Genomic DNA, 21777 nt, shown 5'->3' with positions numbered 1-21777 from the left:
GAACAACGCGCGCCTCTCCAAAAACGAGAGAACTGGAGTGGCAACAGCCTGTGATTGGCTGTCTGAGCAAGCGGGGCAGGAGGGCCAGGATTATTTTTATGTTGGGGGTCGACGGCGGCTTCCCGACGCGGAAACAGCCCGAGAGAGAGAGAGGGAGAAAGAGCGAGGTGAAGGAGCTGCACAGTAACCGCCGGGCTAAACCGCTTTTCGAGGGTGTGTCGGCGGGTTTCTCCTCTGCCGCGAGGGAAAGCCAACTTGGGGGGGCATTTTTGTGCCGCTGGTGTTCGATATATCGGTAGTTGCTGCTATTTCTGTTCGATGTAAGCGTAATTTTTGCTATACATTCTCATAGAATACATCCCGTGCGCAGAAATAGTTCGATATAGAGGTTAATTCGATGTAAACGGGTTCGATATAGTCGGGTTTGACTGTAGTACATTAGCATCTGAAAAAAAACAAAAAAATCACCCACATGAAACAATTCTTCTTGGTAAAGTTCTCCTGCATTCGATGCAGCTATTCAAGCGCAGGCACTTTACTGTGTTGTTATGATTGGCTAGTGTAATGAAGTTATTTCTTGCGATGCTGTTAATTTTGCACACATGAACATGCGTAGCTGAGAGTGCAAAACCAACGGGGCCCTGTTTCTACGTCGCCGACTGGTGGGGGGTATCCTGTAATGTGCATGCACCCTACACTGCAGTGATCACCCTGCTGTCGCAGCATGCCAGTACATGAGTTATACTTAAGCACCACTGTCACTGCAGAGAGGACTCCTGAAACGATTCTTCTCTCACGTTATGATGAATGGGGTGAAGTGGGAGAGGACAATATCTTGTCACCTTTTAGCACTCGGAAAGGAACTAGTGTCATTACCTATACTTCCTACACCGTGGATTGGGGATATACTTTTGTTGCAGTATGTTCACGATTGAATGCATGCTTACTGTGACAAGAAAGGCAATTAAAGGGTCACTCCTTCTTAGTAGTATTTGCTTGGTCTCTTGAACACGTAAAGTCTATTTCCAGCTTATCTATGTAAAGGTGGTGTTTGTACTCAAAAAGGGTGTTTTTTATATATCAAGGGCCAATGAGAACAGTTTGTAAGAAGTTTCATGGGCAAACTCTTGACAAGTGCTGTGAAACCTGTGAGCCAATTCGTTTCTAAGAGTAACAAGATAATTTCAAACTTTTTGCAGTGCAAAAAAGCTCTTTCGTGTGGGGTTTATGGCAATTGGATGAGTGGTGCTTGACATCTCAAAATACTCTAAAGTTGTTCGAGACAAAAATGACATAGCTGGAAAGTTTGTTTAACAAGAACAACAGCTTCGGAGCTGTTTAGGTAGTGCGAGGACCTCCAGAAACAGCAAATTCTGGAAATAGAGCTCATGATATCGAACCAATCTTGCTGATCCCTTCTGGCTCTGCTTCACAGGATTTCAAGTCGTGAACAGTTAACTTTATTTGCACTCTTAATGAGCTGTTGCGTTTGTCCTTGCAATCATTTAACTCTCCAACATTCGTTTCTCTTTATAATTTTTGGTTCGTCTTGACGACATGCACTGCTCTTTGTGGGCGATATTCTTCTTGTTGAGATCTCTGATGGTCCCTGTCTGGTGTCTGTTGCAGATGCTGATCCTCCTCTACAGTGACACCAACTATGTTCTCAAGGGCTTCGTGGCCGAGTACTCCATCACCCAGTGCCCATCCAACTGCAGCGGCCACGGTAGCTGTGGCCGAGACTCATGCGTGTGCGACCTCTCGTGGACGGGCCCCGACTGTGGTACGCCGGTCTGCCCCAATGCGTGCCATGCCGATCGCGGTCAGGGCAACTGCACGTTTCCCTGCGCCGGAAGCGCCACAGCCGAGACAAACCCCCACTGCTGCCGCTGCTCTCACGGCTTTGCCGGCATCTCCTGCAGCCTACCTGAGAACCCCAACGACTCGGCCGCTGGCTGGCACCTTCTCTCGAGGGGCAATACACCTTTTGTGGCTCGTGCGGGGCACGCGGCCGTCTACTTGCCCTTTACCGACCAGCTGTTTGTGTTTGGTGGCCGGGCATTCGGTCGCGTCCTGGGAGACTTCCTTGTGTACAATTTCAACGAGAGCGCGTGGCACGACTTGACGGATGTGCGGCCGCGACCTGCAGCCCGCTGGGGCCACGCCATGGCTCCCTACGCACACACCATCGCCCTCCACGGAGGGGAGCTGGCCAATGGGAGCCTGTCGTCGGAGCTGTGGCTCTACAACGTTGCCAAGCGGGAGTGGACGCTCGAGTTGCCGTCGCCTGCCGGCCACTATCCGCCCGCGGTGGCCCTGCACTCGCTCACCCCAGAAGACGGCAATAACCTGTACGTGTTTGGCGGGAGGACCGTGGGCGGTGTCTTTTCCGATGCCCTCTACCGGGTGAATCCGCGTGGCGGCACGCAGTGGGAGCGTGTGGGCCACCGGGGCTCGGTGCCCCCATCGGTTGGGCACGCTGCCGTGTTTCATGCCGAGTCGCGATCTCTTCTGATCCACGGCGGAGTGGTGGTGGACTATGCACGCTTCAGCAAGCTCAGCTCAGCACTGTGGGCATTCCATGTGGATGCAAAGCAGTGGACACGCCTCCAGCGAACACCGCTTGGTGGGGAAGCACCGACGGAGCGGGCTTTTCATGCAGCAGCCATTGTGGGTGGCTACATGGTTCTCTTCGGGGGTTACATGCACAAACATTCGGTTGAAGAGAAGTGCTTCGATGATGGCATCTACCTGTATCACCTGCGATGCCACAAGTGGGTCTCCTTCAAGCTCATTGCAGGCAACCTGATTGGTGAGCCTTCCTGATCTGCATTATTCGAGTCTTGTTCTGTCACTGTTTTGAGAAGCTGTTTGCGAGTACCCGCAGTACATAAGCTGTCCTTGACGCATTATGTGCTGCTGCTGCTGCTGCTGCTGCTGCTGCTGCTGCAAAGATTCAGATGTATTGCAGCAGGGGCGGGTTATTCTAGATGAGCCACCTTCACTTTGCTTCTGAAGGGCATAGGCAAGCTCTAGGAAAGAGGTTCTCAGCCGCGAATGTACTGGGTCTTTGAAACTCATGAAGGACTCTGTGGCAAATGATGACAGGAGGTTGAGTAGTGGTACAGCGATATTATTGATACAGTTTGTGCTTGCACGTAAATTCTCTGTTCCCCGATTTTACAAATTTGAGCACTATACCAACTCTTGGAACTTCTATTAGGTACAGTAAAAGCTCATTAATTCCAGCTGCAAGGGGATGCCATCTCAGTTTGAACTAATGAAAGTGAACAATAACAATGGTACACTGCAATTGGGAAGCAGTATGTCATGTCAATACTTTGATGCTCAAAAAAGCCCGTGATTGCCTGCTGCCTTTTGTTCCTAAAGGCGACAGTCAGCACTTTTTGCTCTAACAAACAAATGTAGCTGAAAGCCTTGTCTTTGCCTTCTGTGAAACTGAAGGAGAGACGAACGGCATTCCATCTGGCCATGACCTCTGGGTGGATGGCCACACTATGCTCCGTCTTCGTCCTCCTTGTCGTCATTGCCAGTGACAGGTTCTGCGCCCCTGACCTGAGATATGATGCTGTCATCTGTCAGCACATCGCTATACTGGTTTCCTCATCGGTGCTGTTCGCAAAGAATGCGCCTTCGAAAACGACCTCCTTGGGGGATTCAGAGTGGTTTTACCCTATTTTGCCTTCTTCGTTCTGTGCGGCCTCATGTTTAGGTACAAGGTGCGTTTTTCTGGCCCTGTGCCAGGCACCTAGGCACTGACGTGGTGGCGCGTAGTTAGAATTATCTGTGCCGGGACCCAGTTCGGTTCAAATTAACGGGCTTCTTTATACATGAGCTTCTATGGAGACTTGGCCGGACCAAATCGTACAGTTCGAATTATCAATAAATTCAAATTATTGAAGTTCCAATTAACAGGCTTTTACTGCATTGCACAAAAATGCCACTTTAACAATACAGGCGATATGAAAATATTCCTTGGGATGTACGCCGGGCCTATGTTTTAATACTATCATGGGAGCGGGGATTGACGAGTGTGTCAGCACCTCATCGTGGCAAAAAGTGGCGAAACCACAGGAGTAAGCACAGGATGTTTACGTCGCAGGATGTTTACGTCGGTGCAAGCATCATCTGCCAGGCTGTTCCTGCTGTTTAGTAACTGGAACTATTCATCGCTGGATGGAGGCAGCGATGTGTGTGTGTGAAATTGGTTGTGGACTTGGTGGTTTGTGTTTCTTTTTTCCACTGTCTGCTGCTGCTCCAATCGTGGGCGAGGTAATAGAATTAAATGAACAATAGAAGAAAAAAAAAACTCAACAGGATCCACGTCAATGCTAAACAGTGTATGAAAATTTTTACGGCTCGTTTTTAGTCTGCAGTGTTCGCTTTTTGTTTTTGTTGTTGTTGCTTCCAAAGCGTGTGCATATGCCCTTGTTACTACAATGAAAAACAAATAGCCGACCAGGCCTATGCAAAATCACTGTCATCGTTCAGTGAGGAACGAAGCTGGCTGATTAACCAGGGAAGAGGCTATGTTGTGTTTGCATGGGGGACGGAACACACCTGGATGCCAGTACAAGCACCTGCTTGCTGGTTTTATCACATTTAGCATGATAAGGCTATTATAAACATGCTGCTGTTCATTACGATGTTATTAAAAAAGTACGTCCGCATGGACCCCTTGGGGTCTGCAGACCCCCATTTAAGCACTGCTGCTTTAAAGAATAGCTACATGTACGTACTTGATGGTAAAGGGGTATGTGTTTAATGCAGGAAGGCAGGCGCCAGATCAGATGGGTAAATGTATGATCATTTGCATCTGATTCTTATGCAAAAAAGCTGCAGCTCCTTAGTTCCACACAGCTCTCAACACGACATTGAGGCTATTGTGCAGCCTTCAGGGCACACTTCATAAAATGCAGGAGATTATCAACATAGCAAATTAACAACAGTCGGCTGTGTAATTGTTACTATTGTATTGGCTGTTTAGCTGACTGTTCTTACAGGTTCAGTGTGTGTCGGGATTTCTTGGTAATTGACAACAACCTAAAGCATGCTCTGATGTCAGCTGTGCATTGGATTTGTAGTACATCGCTCCTCTTGGCAGTGTGAGTTCTATCCACAGCATCAAGCTTTAGTGAACATAACTGTCTGTAGGCTTCCTGCTCTAGCATTTTAAAGGTTTTTTTTGAAAATATACTGCAGTTACAGCTGCATCGGCGGAAGTTGTGACTGCTTGATTAGTTTCGTGCTACTGGTGCTACAAACTGGTGCTACAATTTTTAATGCTGCTCAGTTCCGCAGACATTTTACAAAATGCTCCACTTCAAATTCATTTTTATAAGGCCTTTATTTTTGCCTGGGCATAACAAAAGGGGAGGGATTATATGAACACTAAAGAGCTGCCATCATGAATGCAGTCCAGAAGTGAGCGGTGGCAGGTGCTTTGTGTTTGCACAATGTGGATGTGTGGTCCAACAGTAGATCTGTTCCATGGGGGGCTTGATACGGAAATGCACCCAGATGAGCTGTCCTTGTGACAGGTGTGGATGTGCATCTGTGAGGATATAAGCACAAGAAATGAGAGGTGCTCGCGCGTGCATTTGACCCGATTTCCTTTGCCGCAGGTCCCGGTCACGGTCACCACTGTCCAGGCGTCTACTCGCACGTTATGGCCCTCCGCCGTGGCCACACCCTGCTAGTTCTTGGGGGCTACAGGGGAGTGATGTCATCGGACCTGTGGGCTTTCCTCCTGCCCACAACCATCACTCATGCTTACTCCGATTCTGCATCTGGAGCCTGCATCCGGTGAGCCTCTGCTCTGCCAAGCAGGCTGCCTACAGTGAGGCTATATGTAGTTCTCAGGCTGGACCAGGTGTTGTGCCTATTCCAAGTCTCGCATGCAAAGAGCGCAGCAGATAGATGAAGTGAATTAAGAGAGCCAGTACTAATGGCACAAAAGTACCGAATTAGCTGCCTGAAAATTGTGTATGGCATGTCAGTAGCGTGTGATATCTTATGAGGGAAGCCTCTGAGGTCCCCTTTTAAAAAACATTAATCATCGCTTAAACCGTTACCTTAAGAGGAGACGCTGTGTGTGGTCACAGTGAAACCACAGCTCGCACATAAATGCAGTGCAGTAAACCAATAGAGACTGAAAGAGGATACAACAAATCAATTCCAGTGATCTTCCGATGCGCAGGGCCATATCTAAAGTACAGAAAGCATGTTAGTCTTGGTAGTTAACTGCATAGTGCACATACCAAGAGAAAATTTCTTCGAGGCAACAGGTGACTCACACGTGCAGGCCATGTGAGCACCTGGAGCTCTGTATTTGTTTTTCAAACCGAGCACAGCGCTTCATCACGTGAAAATTGACTCCCGCAAGGCCTGGAAGGTGGAATCAGGACGAGCCATTAGTTAGCACAACTGCGTAGAGATTGGCAGCACCTCTCAAGCAATCTCTGGAGCACAAACGGCAGGACTTCTAAACCCACAGCTGGTGCCGTAATGTTGTGGCAGTGACCACGCTGTGAAGTTAGGGCGACAACCCTTGAAAGTTTTATCACACATTCTATCTTGAAGCGTTGGAAGCCTTGACCACCTCTGCTGTAGCTGCTACCCATGCCGCCCTGCTAAGCAGCAGTGAAGGAGGGTCATAAGCAGCAAGGTAACTGTTACGCTATTGCCATAGGCTGCTACATTTTGTTCTTTTGTTGAAGTACCAATGCGTCCGTCATCTGTATTGAGCCACGAAGTGAACCATGTGGCCGTGTGACTGTTTTTGCTGCTGCTATGTATTTCAAGCACACCAGTCGCATCAAGGGCTGAATACACAAGCATATAACGCTGTGGTTAGATCCAGAAATGCAGATGCTGTCCCCTGTAATATTAATGAAGAATGCTTGCTGCACAAGGTCTGTTTATAATTTTAACTGGACAGCAAAAATTTTTTTTTTTTTTGCAATGCATTTTTATACAAAAACGATGAAATTTTTTAGGGGCGAAGCTCTTTAGGGGCTGGGGCTGTTGGTGTCTGCTGTCGTTGTCGTCATAATCGTCATCCTAACTGTCGTCTCATGTAGTCACGGTACTAAAACACTGGGAAACTCGTTTACGCGTCGTGCTATAGAACGTAACACATGCTAAAAAAACACTGGGACACTTGTTTACGCCTTGCACTGGAGCTCTTTGTATCGTGTACTAAAAAAACACCAGGGGCGGTATTCTCGAGTTTTGTCCCTTTTGCGTCCCTTAAAAAGTGTCCCTTTTGGCAAGCCCTGATTGGGTAAAAGCAAACAACCGGAAGTGACGTAACGCAAGCGCGGCAAACCTACTGCCAGCGCTCACCTGAGTGCTCAATGCTTAACCGGAAGTACGTCACGAGGAAGGGGCGCAAAAGGGACGTTTTCAAAAGGGACAGTTACGAGAATACCGGCCCAGGACACTTGTTTACGCCTCACACTGGAGTGCTTCGCGTTTCAAAGATAAAAGACCTTTGCAGCAAAGCTGTATACCTCAACCTCCCTATAGTTTCATCTCCGTTGGCAAAAATGCCAAGGCGCCAAGAATACACTTATACACTGCATGCTTCACCCCTCCCCAGGTTTCACGTTAGTGGCGATGGCCCGGGATTTTTCAATTCTATAAATTTCACTTGTGTTGTGTAAAATTTACGTACTTGAGCTGGTTTCTTAAATAATTTGAGTAAAGTCAGTATGAAGTCTGCCGTTATTCCACAGTGCACAAAAGGCCTGTCGAGTGCAGGTTTTGCTCAGTCTGTAGATATTTTAAAGGGCTTCTTTGTTCATCATAGTAGTTCATGGTACGGGTGCAATAAACAAAATAAAACATTAAATGGGGGATTTAAGCAAGTATCTTCACTCAGTGAGGGCTGGCTCAGAGCCATATGTGGAGAGGGAATGCACTGAAAACTGAACACTCTATGCTCATATTAGCAGTTTGCGGGTTTAGCACTTGGCGCCTAGCTTTTGGAACAAATCCCACCTTTTGCTGACACTATGCTGATGTTTATTTTATCACTTCTGTACATTCTTTTTTTGTGACTGCTTACTGAAATTCCTGAAGTGGTTCTCGTAGTGACAGTTTTGTTGTGCATTTGTTACAAAACTAAACTGAATGCGCAGTGATGAGTGTTGCCACTTTTCTGATGGAGGTGAAAAGCGAAAACGCCCTTGTGTTCGAGATTTCGGCTCACCTTAAAGATCCCCAGCTGGTCAAAATTAATCCGGAATCAATCAAATCAATGATGAGTGTTGGGACTTTTTCTATGTGTATACTGAAGCTTATAACAATAGAATACCTGCTCTCATCAATGAGGTAGAACTACTGGTAGCTAAATTAAACTCTTGATGCTGTGGACGTAAACTTTTACTTTTAATGATAGGACGCGAACAGGGAATGCAAGGGCTTTTGTGGAGTGTTCTCAAAGGTAAAATGGAGATTCATAGCTTGTCTAAATGCTTTCCATCACACTTCACTTCCTTCACTTCACTAGCTATTTTGCCACTTAATGGCTGATATTGTAGTCACGATGTTAGAAGCAGTCAGGAGCTGCCATTTCATTACGGCACATTTTAGAATTGCTTCTTAAAGTGTTTTCTCTGAAACCTGCCCTGAAGTGCACGTTAGAACAGTCATGCTGACCAAGTGCGGCAGAGCAGTGTCTATGCGTGGGTTAGGTTCATGACTGCAATGACAGTTAATATGGCAGAAAAATGCAAAGGGTGCCCACTGAATGCAGAAAAATTACGTGTAAACACTTGGTACAACATAAAATTTTAAGTTTTTCTCTTTCATTATTATTTTGCCAACTGCAGCCATAGGTTTGAGACTGCCTGCCAGGCCAATCCCGCATGTGCCTGGTGTGGAGGTTCTGGTGTCTGCCTGGATCGAAGAAAAGTCAAGGTGAGCTTTTTTGTGGACAGCTGTTCGGGTAATGCGTACATTGCTGCTACCCTGGTTGCCCATAGTCTTGTCATAGCCTGATAACCCAGTCTTACATGGAGCAGACCCGTGAGTGTCCAGCCGGGGCTTTGCTTTAAGGGATCACAAAGGACAATAGCGAGCTTGCTTGGATTGACAAATTTACATTTTGTTCTCTAATATAGGCTAAAGTACAACTTCAGTAAGGCAGAAAATAAAGAAATGAGAAAGACAGTAGTATGGTACATCACCCATGTTAGCCTGGGAAGGTGTTTTCTCCTCACAGAAACATTAGTTCACTCTAGTAGTTCCTAAGAAACATTAGCTACACTAGCCAGTTATGATGGCTAATCTGGTTGTGGGTATCGGGTGCTGCTACATGGTCAGTACCAATCATGATTGAGTGCAGTCCAGCTAGACGCAGTCCTGGTTCCCTAGACCTGATTGGGGAAACTCAAACACTATTGGAAGGGACTGCGGATAATCTAATTTGCACTCAACAATTTCATAGGAGGTGAAAACATGAATGGTGCCGCAAATTTTATTTAATAATTTGGCATCAAAAGAAAGTATGTAAACTTTTGTTCTATGTATTAACCCTTTGAGGGTCAAATTTTTTTACCAAATGCGACCCCCCAGGGTCAATTTTTGTTATTGCTGATTTAAATTCTTTAGGTGAATCTATTTCGAGAAAAAACTATCGTAATTTTTTAGGGTGACCATAAAGTGACAAAAAAATCGTTTGTGTTGTTACATACATGTGGTTTATTCATGAATAACACAAGAAAAATTCTAAATAAAAACAAAAAAGTAACAAGCCACACCTTTTGAGTGAATCGAAATCAGATGGACATCAGTTTCGCGGGCGCAAAAAGCGGGAAGTGCCCGGAGGACAATACCAAAAGCAGCGCTGCGCGCGTGGGTGCGGTCGGATGCGCGAGCGATAGACAGCGCACCGCTCCTATAAAACACAAAAAATTGGGCCCATCTCCCCGCGAGGGGGACGCGAGTAAATGCATCGCATAGGGGGTGGGTGTATTGCGTTAACGTTTAGTGTTTGGGGAGTTGGTGGTAGTGAATGCGTTGTATCAGCAGCTTCTTGACGTAGTTTGAATGAGTCAAGGATATAAAGCGCGTTCGTAGCCTCCCATTCTGTGTCGGCTTTGTGGCGCAGTGGGTAGAGCACCATGTACATTGCATTCCGCCCGCAGGGTTGAGGGATCGAAACCAGGCGCCGGATAGTATTTTTTTTTATATAGTGTAGGGGGAGGGGTGCGGACTACAACTACGGACGTCAACGCGGGTGACATCGTGAGTTACTGAAATGCTCTGCATTTAAAAAAGAAGGAGGAAAGAGCCTCATCAGTTTCGCAGGCGTCCTTGGTCTGTGGCAGGGGCAAGAAGTGAGAGGCGCACATGCTCCTCTCGCTTCGGTGGGCGATACTCAGCATACCCCCTCGTTACCGGATGCGCAAGTGATAGCCGGCGCGCTGCTGAAGTAAGTCATAAAAAAATAAAAAGAAGAGTCATCGGTGCAAGAAAATAATTTGACGTATTTCCGCAGTGTGGCAGCACATGCCAAGCAAGAGAAGTTGGCGAAAAAGGCGCGCTTTTTAAACATACAAGCGATGACGTACATATACGTTATTGACCATTTTGAAGGTGTTTTGAGAGGACGTATATGTACGTCTGTGACCCTGAAAGGGTTAAGCATACGCATTTCTTTTATGAACACGTTAGGGGGCACGAACCCTGTCAAGCCGCTTCTGTTGGCTTTTTGTGCGCACTCCTGACAATCTGTAGTCTGTTGATGTTGAATAAAGCTTGACTTAAGAGGTGGGGATCGGAGCAAACTTTTTTATTTTTTGACATACAGTAATGAAATTCGGTAGGTGCATTGAAAAACACCCCAAATAGTGAAATTTGAAATTTCAGGATGATACCTTCAGTAGTTTTTGTGTTACAGAGGTGTACATGTTGCCCGCTCATGGAAAGCCTAGCAAGGTGTTGACATATGGTAGGAAGTTCAGAATACTTTTCAATTGTAGTCAAAAGAACACTACAGGGTATGACATTCTTCGAATTTTTTTTACACCCTTCATTTTTTTTACAGAGAACATTATTTTCACCTGTACCCAGTAGTATACAGCTGACCCAGCCGTAAATGTCACATAAAAAAATAACTAGGCCCTAAAATGAAATCTGAGAATGTCATACCCTGCAGAACTCTTCAAGGATCGAAATAAAACAGATAGCGTCAAAATTCACCCAGTGGTTGTCATGTTATCCCTTCCACGAGCAACGAAGAACTCGTAAAACGCACTTTTGAGAAAACGGCTCTTAAAGTTTACGAAGACTTCGCGATTTTTCAAACTGCACCAGCAGCATAGTCCTTGCTGTCCTTGCTTGGGGACAACCTCAACGACCCTTGCCCTTTGATTTGGCGCATCTGGGAGGCCTTCCTGACCAATTGAAGGTTTTCATGTGCAGGCCTTCAGATGGCAGAAGCACCAGTTTTATACCTAGTGTACCACAAAGTTCACTATGGGCTATTAGGGTACCTATACGTTACTTGATGTATGCCTAATGCATAGCTGTGTCCAAAATGAAGAGTAAGGCATGGTTTCGTTTTATATGAATGTGCCAGCAGACTTTCAGCAGATTTCTGGGTGTCATAACCTTGCTGAAGCTACAGCTTTGTACATGAGGGTGTTCAGTGTCAAAAAATTATATCTGGGCATCACAAGAATAAGATGAGCTATTTCAAAGCACAGGGGTGAGACAGCTGCGCATATTGCGCAGTTTTGATACAAAGTTGTTTTCCTGCGCCAGGCTGCTCCAAAAGCTTGAAAATCGGAAAAATTGCGCCAAACTGCTCCAAAACAGTATGAGAGCCAAGGATTTGAACGCTCCCGTCAGTTTCAGTGGGCGAAAATGCTTTCTGACGGCATAATTTTTCAGCACCCCTAAGGTGATGGTGTTTGTAAAAGTTTAATTTATTGATCAACCAATAAAAAAACGCATAAAATTGTCCCAGAAAGTTTTTTCGAAAGAGACAATGTCGTGGTGTAAGTTATATTCTGTACATTTTTAAAGCTTTTCCATCGAAAACCATCGCAAAGTCCTATATAAAAATACTAATGTTTACTGAGGCGACAAAACTTGTTCAAGCTGATGAAAAAAGGGCAATTTTCGGAGCGCCATATCTCCGGAACGACATCACTGGGCGCCGCATTGGAAAACATGATCGGCAGGCGAAGCAGTTAGTCGTGGTTCAGGCTAGTTCACTCTAGGTCAGGCAGAGTGCTATTTCAAGATTTCTACCGTGGTTTTGGTTATATGGGTGGGTACATTTAGTTGTTTGATCTGTTACCGGAAGTTGTGCCGCTCGGAAGACTGAGTTCATCAAAAACAACGCGGTGCCCGCGAATTTGCCATGTTTCGGCCTTGAGTGTGAGGCGCGGTGCGTGCCTGAAGTGAAATTTCGGACTGATTGCGGTGTTATGAAACGCTGTTATTGCTGCCTTTGACAGCGAGCTTCCTCTGGTACAAGGAATACAAGGACTCTGGTAGAACATACTTTATCGAAAGGCTATTTCAGTGTTATTTACGTTCAAAACCGATGAAAAAGTGCACTCCCCCCCCTCGATTTGCCACAAATTTGATTTTTTAGGCACATAAGCTGACATAATAAATGTCGTTCACTGCTCCAAATCAAGGTTCTTCTGCTCCAAAATCGAGATTTCGCTGCTCCAAAAACTGCTCCCAAATCGGATTCAGCTGTCTCACCCCTGAAAGCAGAATATAGTTCTTTTACACCATTACAACATTGATTCAATCAATGTTGTAATGAGGGGAATCAATCATTGCAAAATATACAACAGAATTGCAAACATTGCAAAAATAGAAAACCCAATCAAAATATCGAAGTGTAAAACGCTGCAGCCTTACGGCGTCTTTTCTAATTTATTTAACACTGAATAAATAATTTTGTAATTCCAGACTTCGTTGTACGAACTAGTTTAGAGCCACTGCAAAAGTTTCTCAAATAAGCTGGATGACGGTTCATTGCACCCCCCCCCCCCTCTTACAATCAATCCCCTACGCGCGCGTTCCCCACAACCGTAATTTAGGTAACCTTGCTATGGTTGGCCACTTCGCTTTTCCCATTAAATTTCGCTTCGCGTACATCAGTTATTATTACTCGCGTGCAATAGCAACCGATCCCGCAATTGGCCGCTGCCTGAACACGTCGTGCCAATGCAGCGCGCGCCACAACTTCTGGCGAGTCGGTCATTCCATTCTAGAAGCTCGCGAGCTCGTTCTGAAACACAGCAATAACTGAGCGTTTTATAACATCGCAATGCTCGCAATGCGTCCAAAAGTTCGCTTCACGAACCGCAATTGTAGACGCACGGACCGCGCTTCCCACTCAAGGACAGACCACGGCGACGTCGCGGGAACGTTTTCGATGCATCTTTCAAGCCGCGCACTTCCCTATTTGGCGCACGATCTCAAGCATTATCACCGCAATAACAGTAATGTCACTGTTCAGTACCACAACAGATAAAACGAGTAAACTGCAACCGAGTCGACCGGGAAACTTTGAAAACATCGGCGGAGCGCAGTCAGCGTAAAATACGCAGCAGCGCTGCGGCCATGTTTTTGCTGTCATGGCGACGCCCAATCAGGAGAGCCGTATCAAAAAAAGCAGCCGGACAGCCAATCGCGTGTTAGAATCTATCGCTTTCTTCGTTTCACTACCTTTTTCTTTCTGCCGTTCGTGCGTTTATGAGCCAGCGATGACAGAAGGAGCGACCGGAAAACGAAAGTTAGAGTCGGCCGATCCATGGAAAAAAGAAAAGTTTAGGAGAGAGCGTCACGTGACTATCGTGAAGCCTAGTCATAAAAAACAAAAAGGAAAGACTGATGGGAGATGCCCTGCCTCACGTGATAGGCAAGCGGTAGTTCTTTGCGCCTCACGCGGCCGCCCGCCTGCCCGCACTATGCCAGCCATGCTGCATCGTTCCGTTTGGTTGCCGGGCCGTCCGGGTATTCAGGTTTCAGCGACGAGTCCCCGTCCGGGCGTTGCGCGCAGCGCTGCCTGCAACCCTAAACGCGCAGCGGGCTGGTCGTGCAGGCAAAGTGTTCGGACGGGAGAGACAGAAAGCATCTTTATTTATTGAGCTCTGGGATCCGTCGAAGTGCGCCGCAGTCGAAGTGTCGTGTTCCGCCGCAGTGCAAAAGCGGAGATGTCAGAGTACGACATCCGTGCCTCACATTTTATTTCACAAATACACCTCACTTCCTTGATTCTGGTAATTTTATATTTTCACCTCCCAGGCGTAATTTAGCGTTCGTTACCCATATACCTATCGCACGGATTGAGCAGTACTCGGACAACCAGCCCGCGTTCTGCCTGTGACGCGAGGTGGAAAATGATTTGTTCTTACCGCGCCCGCACCGAACGTCAGTGGTTCTGTACCTTTTCTTTTCTAATGCACTGAAGGAGACAGCAACGCAAAACAGACATCGTCACGACAATTGTGGCACGTACAACGTGCCACCATGCCGGAGCACCGATAAGGCGAATGTATGCAAATGCGCGCGCGAGCGAAACCAAAGCTTCTCGCACAACCTCTCAGCTGATGGGACACTCGTTAGAGCGCTATGATGTAAAGGAAAGGTGGCGCGAGAACTCCCCGCAAAATTGGAAACACAATCGTCAAAGCACACCTGGCAAACACCACGCACCCGTAGGCCGCTCCGTGCTTGTGAATGTTTACAGCGGCGCGTTCGAGCAAAGCCGGTCGTTGTTCCAGCGGTAAGCGTCAAATTCGGCTCGCAGCTCGTGAAGGTGCTCCGTGAGCATGGGATCTACGTATCGTGTCGCTTTGAACAGTGACAGTAATTCCACGATACGAGGGACACAAGGGTGGGAGCGCAACGCTGGCGAAAAATTGCGTACGGCGCCTTCGGCAACGCCACACGCCTCCTCTTCAGTGTTGCCAACCAATTTCGACCAGATAGCCCCACCCCGCACCTCAAAAAGCCCTACATCGCCCTACGCAATATTCGCAATAGCCCTACGCCCCGCCCTACGCCAAAAAAATTTGCATTTTTTTATGTTAAACGGTTTTGTTTTGTTTCCTAATATTAAACTTTTTGTTTGTACTAATTTTAGTTATTTATCTTCGGCTACAGAATCAATACATCTGCTTGCTGTGGAGCTTCGGGTTCCCGTGTTCCACGGTCATGTTAGCACAAGTGCTTCCACTAGCTGCGAATGCCGACTTGATGACCAGCACGGAGTTGAGATTCTCATTTCCAAGCCTATTGCGCTTTTTTGTTTTCACGTCGGCCATGGGCGAAAATCCTCTCAGTAGCGGCATTGGAGTGGGGCAAAGATAGTATCAGCTGAGGCAAGGTTACGATGTTGAGAAACTCCTGCTTGTCTCCGAACGTTCTCATTTGATGGAGATCGGCCCAAAACAAAGCAGGTGGTTTGACTTCCAATGACAACTTCTCATCTTTGCTGCAGTAGGAAGGCAGCATTCTCTATTCTTCCTCGACTGTGTGCGTAGCGGTTCTGTAGCGTCGGCAAGGCAGGTAGCTTTCCTCCATCTTCTGTGCTGAGGGCTGTCTTCGGGGTCACGAACTGACAAAGAGTCATTGCAACCGGGGTCATGACAAAGAGCCCGGAAACTGGAAGCCACTTTTTGACCTCAACGGCGGCTGTCTGATAAAAAGACAGACAGCGAATACGAAGGTCGCAAACCGGCACACTTCTTCAGCACAGAATTGCACCCTTCGCCCAGGTATACCTCTTTAAGGGGCAGCAGAACTCTTAGGTCCATAATATTTATGTCATCCCTCTCCAGAGCAGACGGCTGGACAAAATTTTGCAGCAGACATCGAATGAGGCGTTGACACTCTCTGCTTGGAGTTCTCCGATGAGGTTTCCGTTGCCTTCCGTTTCCGTAGCCTGTTAAAAAATTTGAGCACGAATTTCATAAACCTGAAATAAGCCTCTGTGGCCACTATTCGGTCTTCAACGGGGGCTTGCAAGAGGAGTCGCAGGGTTTCCCATTGTTTTAGTACACGCTCAATGCACGCATAAAGCACGAGCCATCGGGTCTCGCATGGCCGCAGAATCTTAATTTTTTCAGTCTGGAGGAACTCCTGTAGTGTAGATACTTGTGCTTGTCTCTTGCTGTTTTGATGTCTCGCAGAAGATCTTCCAGGTATCTGGGACGCCTCATTGCAGCTTTGCTGGTAACAATGTGGGTGGAATGGCATATGCAGCAAATGAGCACAGAACTCCTGTCTGCCTTGTGCTGAAATTTTTGGGCCAGGGAAATATGCTCGCCAACCATAACGATTGGGCGTTGTCACATGCAAGGCCCAGGATGTTTTAAATGCAGAGCATTTCTTAGCCTCGCCTCTTCCTGCGTAGGACGGCGTCCACAGCTCTGCGTCCGCAGCAGGTGCGCGCATGCGTCGTAGTCAGCCCGTTCGCTCGTCACCCCCGAAACGCTCCGTCGCTGTCTCGGCCACAACCGGGCTGAAGGAGCGGCGGGCGCGCACTTTCATATGAAAGTGCGTGCTCGCCGCTCCTCCAGTCCGGCCGTGTCTCGGCGTAACAGTTGCGTGATAGCAGCGCGGTGGGGCGTAGAAGAGCGCGCGCTGCTTGCGCATGCGTGCTCTCCCCCCCGTACCGCTCTCCCTCTACTGCGCGCGCTGCAAATATAAAGCCGCTAGCGGTCGCTCGTGCTTCCGTCACTGCGTTGCTCCTTCCTTTCTTGGTTGACGCTCGCTCCCACGTTTACTCGTGTCTGCTACTTCAGCATCACGGAAGAAGCGATGGAAGCAACACTGCCTTCAACCAGTACTGAGGCCCCAATGCTCTGCATTTACTCGTCTTCCCCTCGCGGGAATTTTTTTTCAAAGGTACCTTTTTTTATGAGAGGCAGTTTTCAACAACTGCTGTAAAAATCGAAAGTCGAAAATTATGGAGCAGGCGCCCCGCGATCTGCGAGATCTCCAATCAGCGCCTTATCACAGGAACACAAGTTCCGAAATGGTTTCGACATATTTGGCCGCGGCGCTGGCTCGAAAACACGCGCTCCACCGTGGGGGTAGCACTATGGAGGCACCCTGCATGCTAGCCCCCATAACAACCATTGTACCGCTGCGCTGGTAGCAATTCAAATCGAGCGCGCGCGCCTCCCGCGCCAGCCCGGCCATGCCCTCACGCTCTTCATTATAGCTACACCCCCTACCAGCGGTGGAAACCAACTTTGCAACGCAGCAGCCTGTTCATGCCACAGGGCATCCACAGGGCAACACCAGAGTTTGATCTTTTGTGCCTTTCTGCTGCGTCTGCTCTTCGCAAGCTTTTCTTTCCTCCATGGCTCTTCATTTGCTCCCTCCACTCCCTCTCTACCGAAAGATCAGGTTGCGGAAGCGTAACCGAGCGGTCAAAATTTGCATTACAACCACTTAGTTGAGGACATAATTTCAGATTTTCGCGGCTTCATGTGGCGCGAAATGGAAAGTTCAACAGAAAAGTTCAAAATCGCCCTACGCTCGGCGGAAAAATGGCAAAACGGCCCTACGGCCCTACGACAAGAAAAAAATTCCCAAAACGCCCTACATGTAGTATAATGCCTAGAATATACTGGCTAGTGTGCTGAGGGCGGGCGCGGAGGTGGCCCCGACCGTGATGACTGACGGCGGCGCCCGCTTGGGGCGCTGCTGTGCGAGAGGGTGCATCTGCGCGCCGTCCGCGCAGCGTTCCGCGCGCTCCCCAAGCGCTGCGAAGCTTCAAGTTAGCCGAGTAGCGCGAAGCGGGCGTTTACTTTTTCCGTGTATTTGGAGCGTTCGTTACAAAACGCCATGCTATATAAGAACTACGCGAGTGCGTTTAGAATGCACGCATTTTGTTAAACCCAATGTAGATAAATGTGTGGCGTAAACTTCGCCGTCTCCTCCCGCCCTCAAAAAACTTAACTTGTCAGTAACCATCCAACCGATTTTTTTATTTACTTTGCTTCTGAGAGCAGAAATATTACAGGAAGTTTGAAACCCCTTACCACATGGCCTGCATTCTGCCAGAGATCAAGTGAAAACAAAATAGTAATTACAAGTATGTCAAGCAAATAACCGGACACTAAAGCAACGTTTGAGATTCAGAAGTGCCTTAATTGCTGTGCTGCGCTGATTATTCTGGGCTGGTGACGTTAGTTTGCGACCCTCTCTCAATCAAAGGAGATAAGATAACACGTGCGGCAATATCAGAGGTGAAATAAAAAACATTATGGCAGTGACATTTAAAGCGACACCTTCGATTCGTTTAAAATGAACATGGATATTTGTCAATGTCTCCAAAGGACGGTCGTTGCCGAAGACATAATTAACAACCTACAATTAACCTATTACGGCAATTAATAACTACACAGAACATGAATTATATTTCAGAACTCCTGTCGTAATGACAATATTGGCGTTCGAAATCTCAAAGCAGCTATATTGTGCTTCACCAGGCAGTAAATTAAAAACATTGTTATATCTGTTACTTTAAATTGTTTTTCACGAAGGGCCTTACCAACAATATAAACCACGATTTATTACACGTTAACCAATTCCAAAAGGATTCAACTAACCTACTTACCAGATAGCTCAGTGTGATGTTAAGAACCGACTTTCGGGCGGCCTCTTTAAAGCGCGCCCAAACTATTCCCCTCTTTAAAATACTGTTAAGCCCTTGTCAACACGGCGCGTGCATTACAAAAAAAAGCTGTCAGTCCCTCGTCACATATCCGCCGCCTTGGCGACACTCAAGGCCCATAACGACTGTAAACTTCACTGCGTGCTCTCTAACTTCTCCGAACGCGGCGGCGCCCCTTTCATTCATCTTTAGGCCCACGAATGACGTCGCAGCGACCGTAACACTAACACCGCTGACCAGGACGCACCCGCGATATGCCTATCCGCGCTTTGCAAGCTCTATGGGGTAATTACCCCCGGAAACTAGAAAGGCTACCGCCGAAGCCACAAGGCACCTTCGCCGTCACTTCGACCTAAGTTAACAAAGGTGCGGCGAGCCGCAACGTGACATTGACAACCTTTGTCTGCATGTCTAGGATTATCTCTATCGGCTAGACGAGAGTCCCCGGCCTTCATGGTCACACGATGAAAAGCAGATTATCCATGGTGGGGACCGTGGGGGTTGAAATGAACCGGGCCTTTCGTGGTTAGGGAGCCCGGTTGGCAGACAGTGTTTCAAAAAAAATTTAGGCCTCCTGCTGATTTCCTTTTAAAACAGGGATTATCTATTACAAAACGAATGCTTCGAAAGGGCTGTTTGTTTCATAGTGTGCATAAACTATAAGTCAGCTCAGAGTTCATCAGTCTGAGGGGAAAACGTTTCGATCGCCCAGAACCATGCATCGCGTACAGCGAAGAAGCTAGTTTAGCTGATGGACACCGATAGCAGCCGGACTGGGATTTGAGCAGCTGCGGTCCAATAATTTCGGAACGCGCATAGCGCACATAGAGCAGTTTCTGTTTGAAACCTGTTTTAAAGCGCTGAAAAAAAAAACTGGAAATAAGGTAACCAGAAGTTTCTATGCTATATTATGTTTTCATGATAGCGTAAACAACGCCCAATTAAACACTTATATGGTATGGAATTCTCTGATTATGGAAGGACTCCGAAGGGGTGGTGGTTTGATTTTTCGTTCGGATTCAGAGGGTGGGTCGGGATGTCCTGCCGCCCCCCCCCCCCCTCCCTCTTAATTTTTGTATTTATTTTCCCAAGTAAACGACCCCTGAGGTCGTAAAAAAAGTGTACTTGATTTTTATCTATTTTGGTGTATTTTGGTTTCTTGAAATTTTGTCTGTACAAAAATTATTGGCGCCAATATAACAATTAAATGTATTTTACCAATTATGCATTTTTGTGGGAATCCAAGGAATAACTTTTGGGTCATTCTCGCTATATTTAATGCGTATTCGCATCATCCTTTTTCGAGCTTTTCTAGTTCAGGCCAGAGTTCAGATGCATATTTCTCATCTAAATTTTCGTAAAATTTCCATTTTTTTAATTTTTTGGTTTCTCAGTATTTTGTCTGTGCAATTATCTCTATTCATGCTAAATAACGATTTAGTGTGTTAGTGCCGCGAATTACGTATTTTTGTGCAAATGCAGGGCGTTACACGATCCCCTGTAAGGGGGGGGAGGCGGGTACTTGTCAGTGCTATGTTGTGCAGTGAGTGAGTGCATTGTTTCACGGCCAATCGGACTGGAAGCTTTTTGAGGACTTCTCAAGTCTTCTGGCGGCGTTCTTATTGATGTAACGCATCCAGGCCCGCCTTCAAGGGGTCCTGAAATACCTTCCGCCGATGCGTGGATGTACATGTAACCAAATAAAGCAATGTATTAGCAATCTCCTCCCGCAAGAATTTTGTTGAAGCGATGAGTATTAGCTGAGAAATCGTAAATCAAAAACCGCGCATTATCGTCGCGCCGCGTTTCCTCCTCCTTTCAACTTACTCTCCGCTGTTGACGGCGAGCGAGTCTTGCCTCCCATGATGCTGCGCTCCTCGGCGGTGACGTACTTCCGCTATTGCGCTGCTCACACAGCCGTCTGCTACGGGCAAGCTTTGTTGACACCATGAATCACACACTCCGCTCAAGGCTGGAAAAGCGAACGAAAAATCTGGCCCCATGTGTGCGGCGGCCTGGCCTTGCCCTTTCGCGGTGTACGTTGCCGCAGAACTTTGCTATCGGCGGCACGCGACTTTTTATCGGCGGCGAACTCGCAGCCGCACGGGGAGGGTCCTGCGCTCGCCCCCTTGGATGGACAGCGCACTGTTTATCCAGAAAGCGCCATATCAGATGTGGCCCCGGTGGTACCGGGTCTTATTTTGTGGCGGTGGTAATTCCTGCCGGCGGCATGTGACCGATACAGAACCCGTGCACAAAACGCCAGTTCAGCTTGGGGCGACGCGTGGTGGAGAGCGGCAACGTTGGCAAAACATGCTCCGGCGCGGCTCTGAGCTTTCTAGCGCTGGAGTGAGCACCATTTCTTTGACAATAGCAAACATCGGTTGCCCTGGCAACAAGGCACAAACCGCTCTAGAAGTCAGTTACGGTTGCGTGATCCCGGTTCAGCTTGGGGCTCCACCTCGCGGCATATGGGCGCTGCAGGCATACTACTCACTCCCATTTGGAAGTGCGAGATGCGTTTGGCATTACAGGAGGCGATGGTGTGTGTGTTGTGGACGCCTTTGTTTCGCGATGAAATGCGACGTTGTGCTTCTGCGGGTGGTTAGTGCTTCCCATGGTCTGGATTACCTTTCTCAAGCGGCGTACGACTCAACCTCGCATGGGGTATGTGCAGTGTGCGTGGCTAAAAGCCATCTCGGCTTGTGCGCCAGAGATAAGTGACTTGCTGTTCGTGCCCGCAAACCGCGCGCGAGGTGAGTGCCGAATTTACGACGGGCAGGAGGAGGCAACCCATCGTCTGTCAATCGCGGTTCGGACTTACAACGCATGTTGTGACGTTGTGTTCGTTCGAAACGCATCTCTGGATTGTTTGGAAGTTGAATAAAATGTGTGCGTCAAACCCGGGCATTCGGCTCAGGGCGTTCTCTGCGATTGCAAGAAAGAAGTGCCACGGGGCTTCAACGCTTTCTTTATGGAACGTACTCAAGTAAGAGAATATTCATGTCGTGTTATGGCCCTGTTGCATTCAATACAAACAGGTTAAGCATTTATTTACACTTGTTTCGTTTGTCGTAAAATGT

General features: G+C 47.5%; 1 protein-coding gene across 1 annotated transcript in view; it reads left to right on the top strand.

Annotated features, from left to right (window-relative positions):
* Megf8 (multiple EGF like domains 8) overlaps window positions 1–21777 on the top strand; it is a 286005-nt gene that overhangs the window by 53735 nt on the left and 210493 nt on the right. Inside the window, exons 4-6 of the mRNA XM_077673228.1 lie at window positions 1630–2812; window positions 5646–5826; window positions 8859–8946. Of these exons, the coding sequence (XP_077529354.1) occupies window positions 1630–2812; window positions 5646–5826; window positions 8859–8946 (1452 nt within the window). The remainder of the gene's footprint in view (window positions 1–1629; window positions 2813–5645; window positions 5827–8858; window positions 8947–21777) is intronic.

The sequence above is a fragment of the Haemaphysalis longicornis genome, unplaced genomic scaffold (assembly GCF_048455015.1).
Source record: "Haemaphysalis longicornis isolate Haplotype H1 unplaced genomic scaffold, Haemaphysalis longicornis Haplotype H1 scaffold_1, whole genome shotgun sequence".
Taxonomy (NCBI): domain Eukaryota; kingdom Metazoa; phylum Arthropoda; class Arachnida; order Ixodida; family Ixodidae; genus Haemaphysalis; species Haemaphysalis longicornis.
Note: the sequence above shows the minus strand (reverse complement) of the source record. Positions and strands in the feature narration are given on the sequence as shown.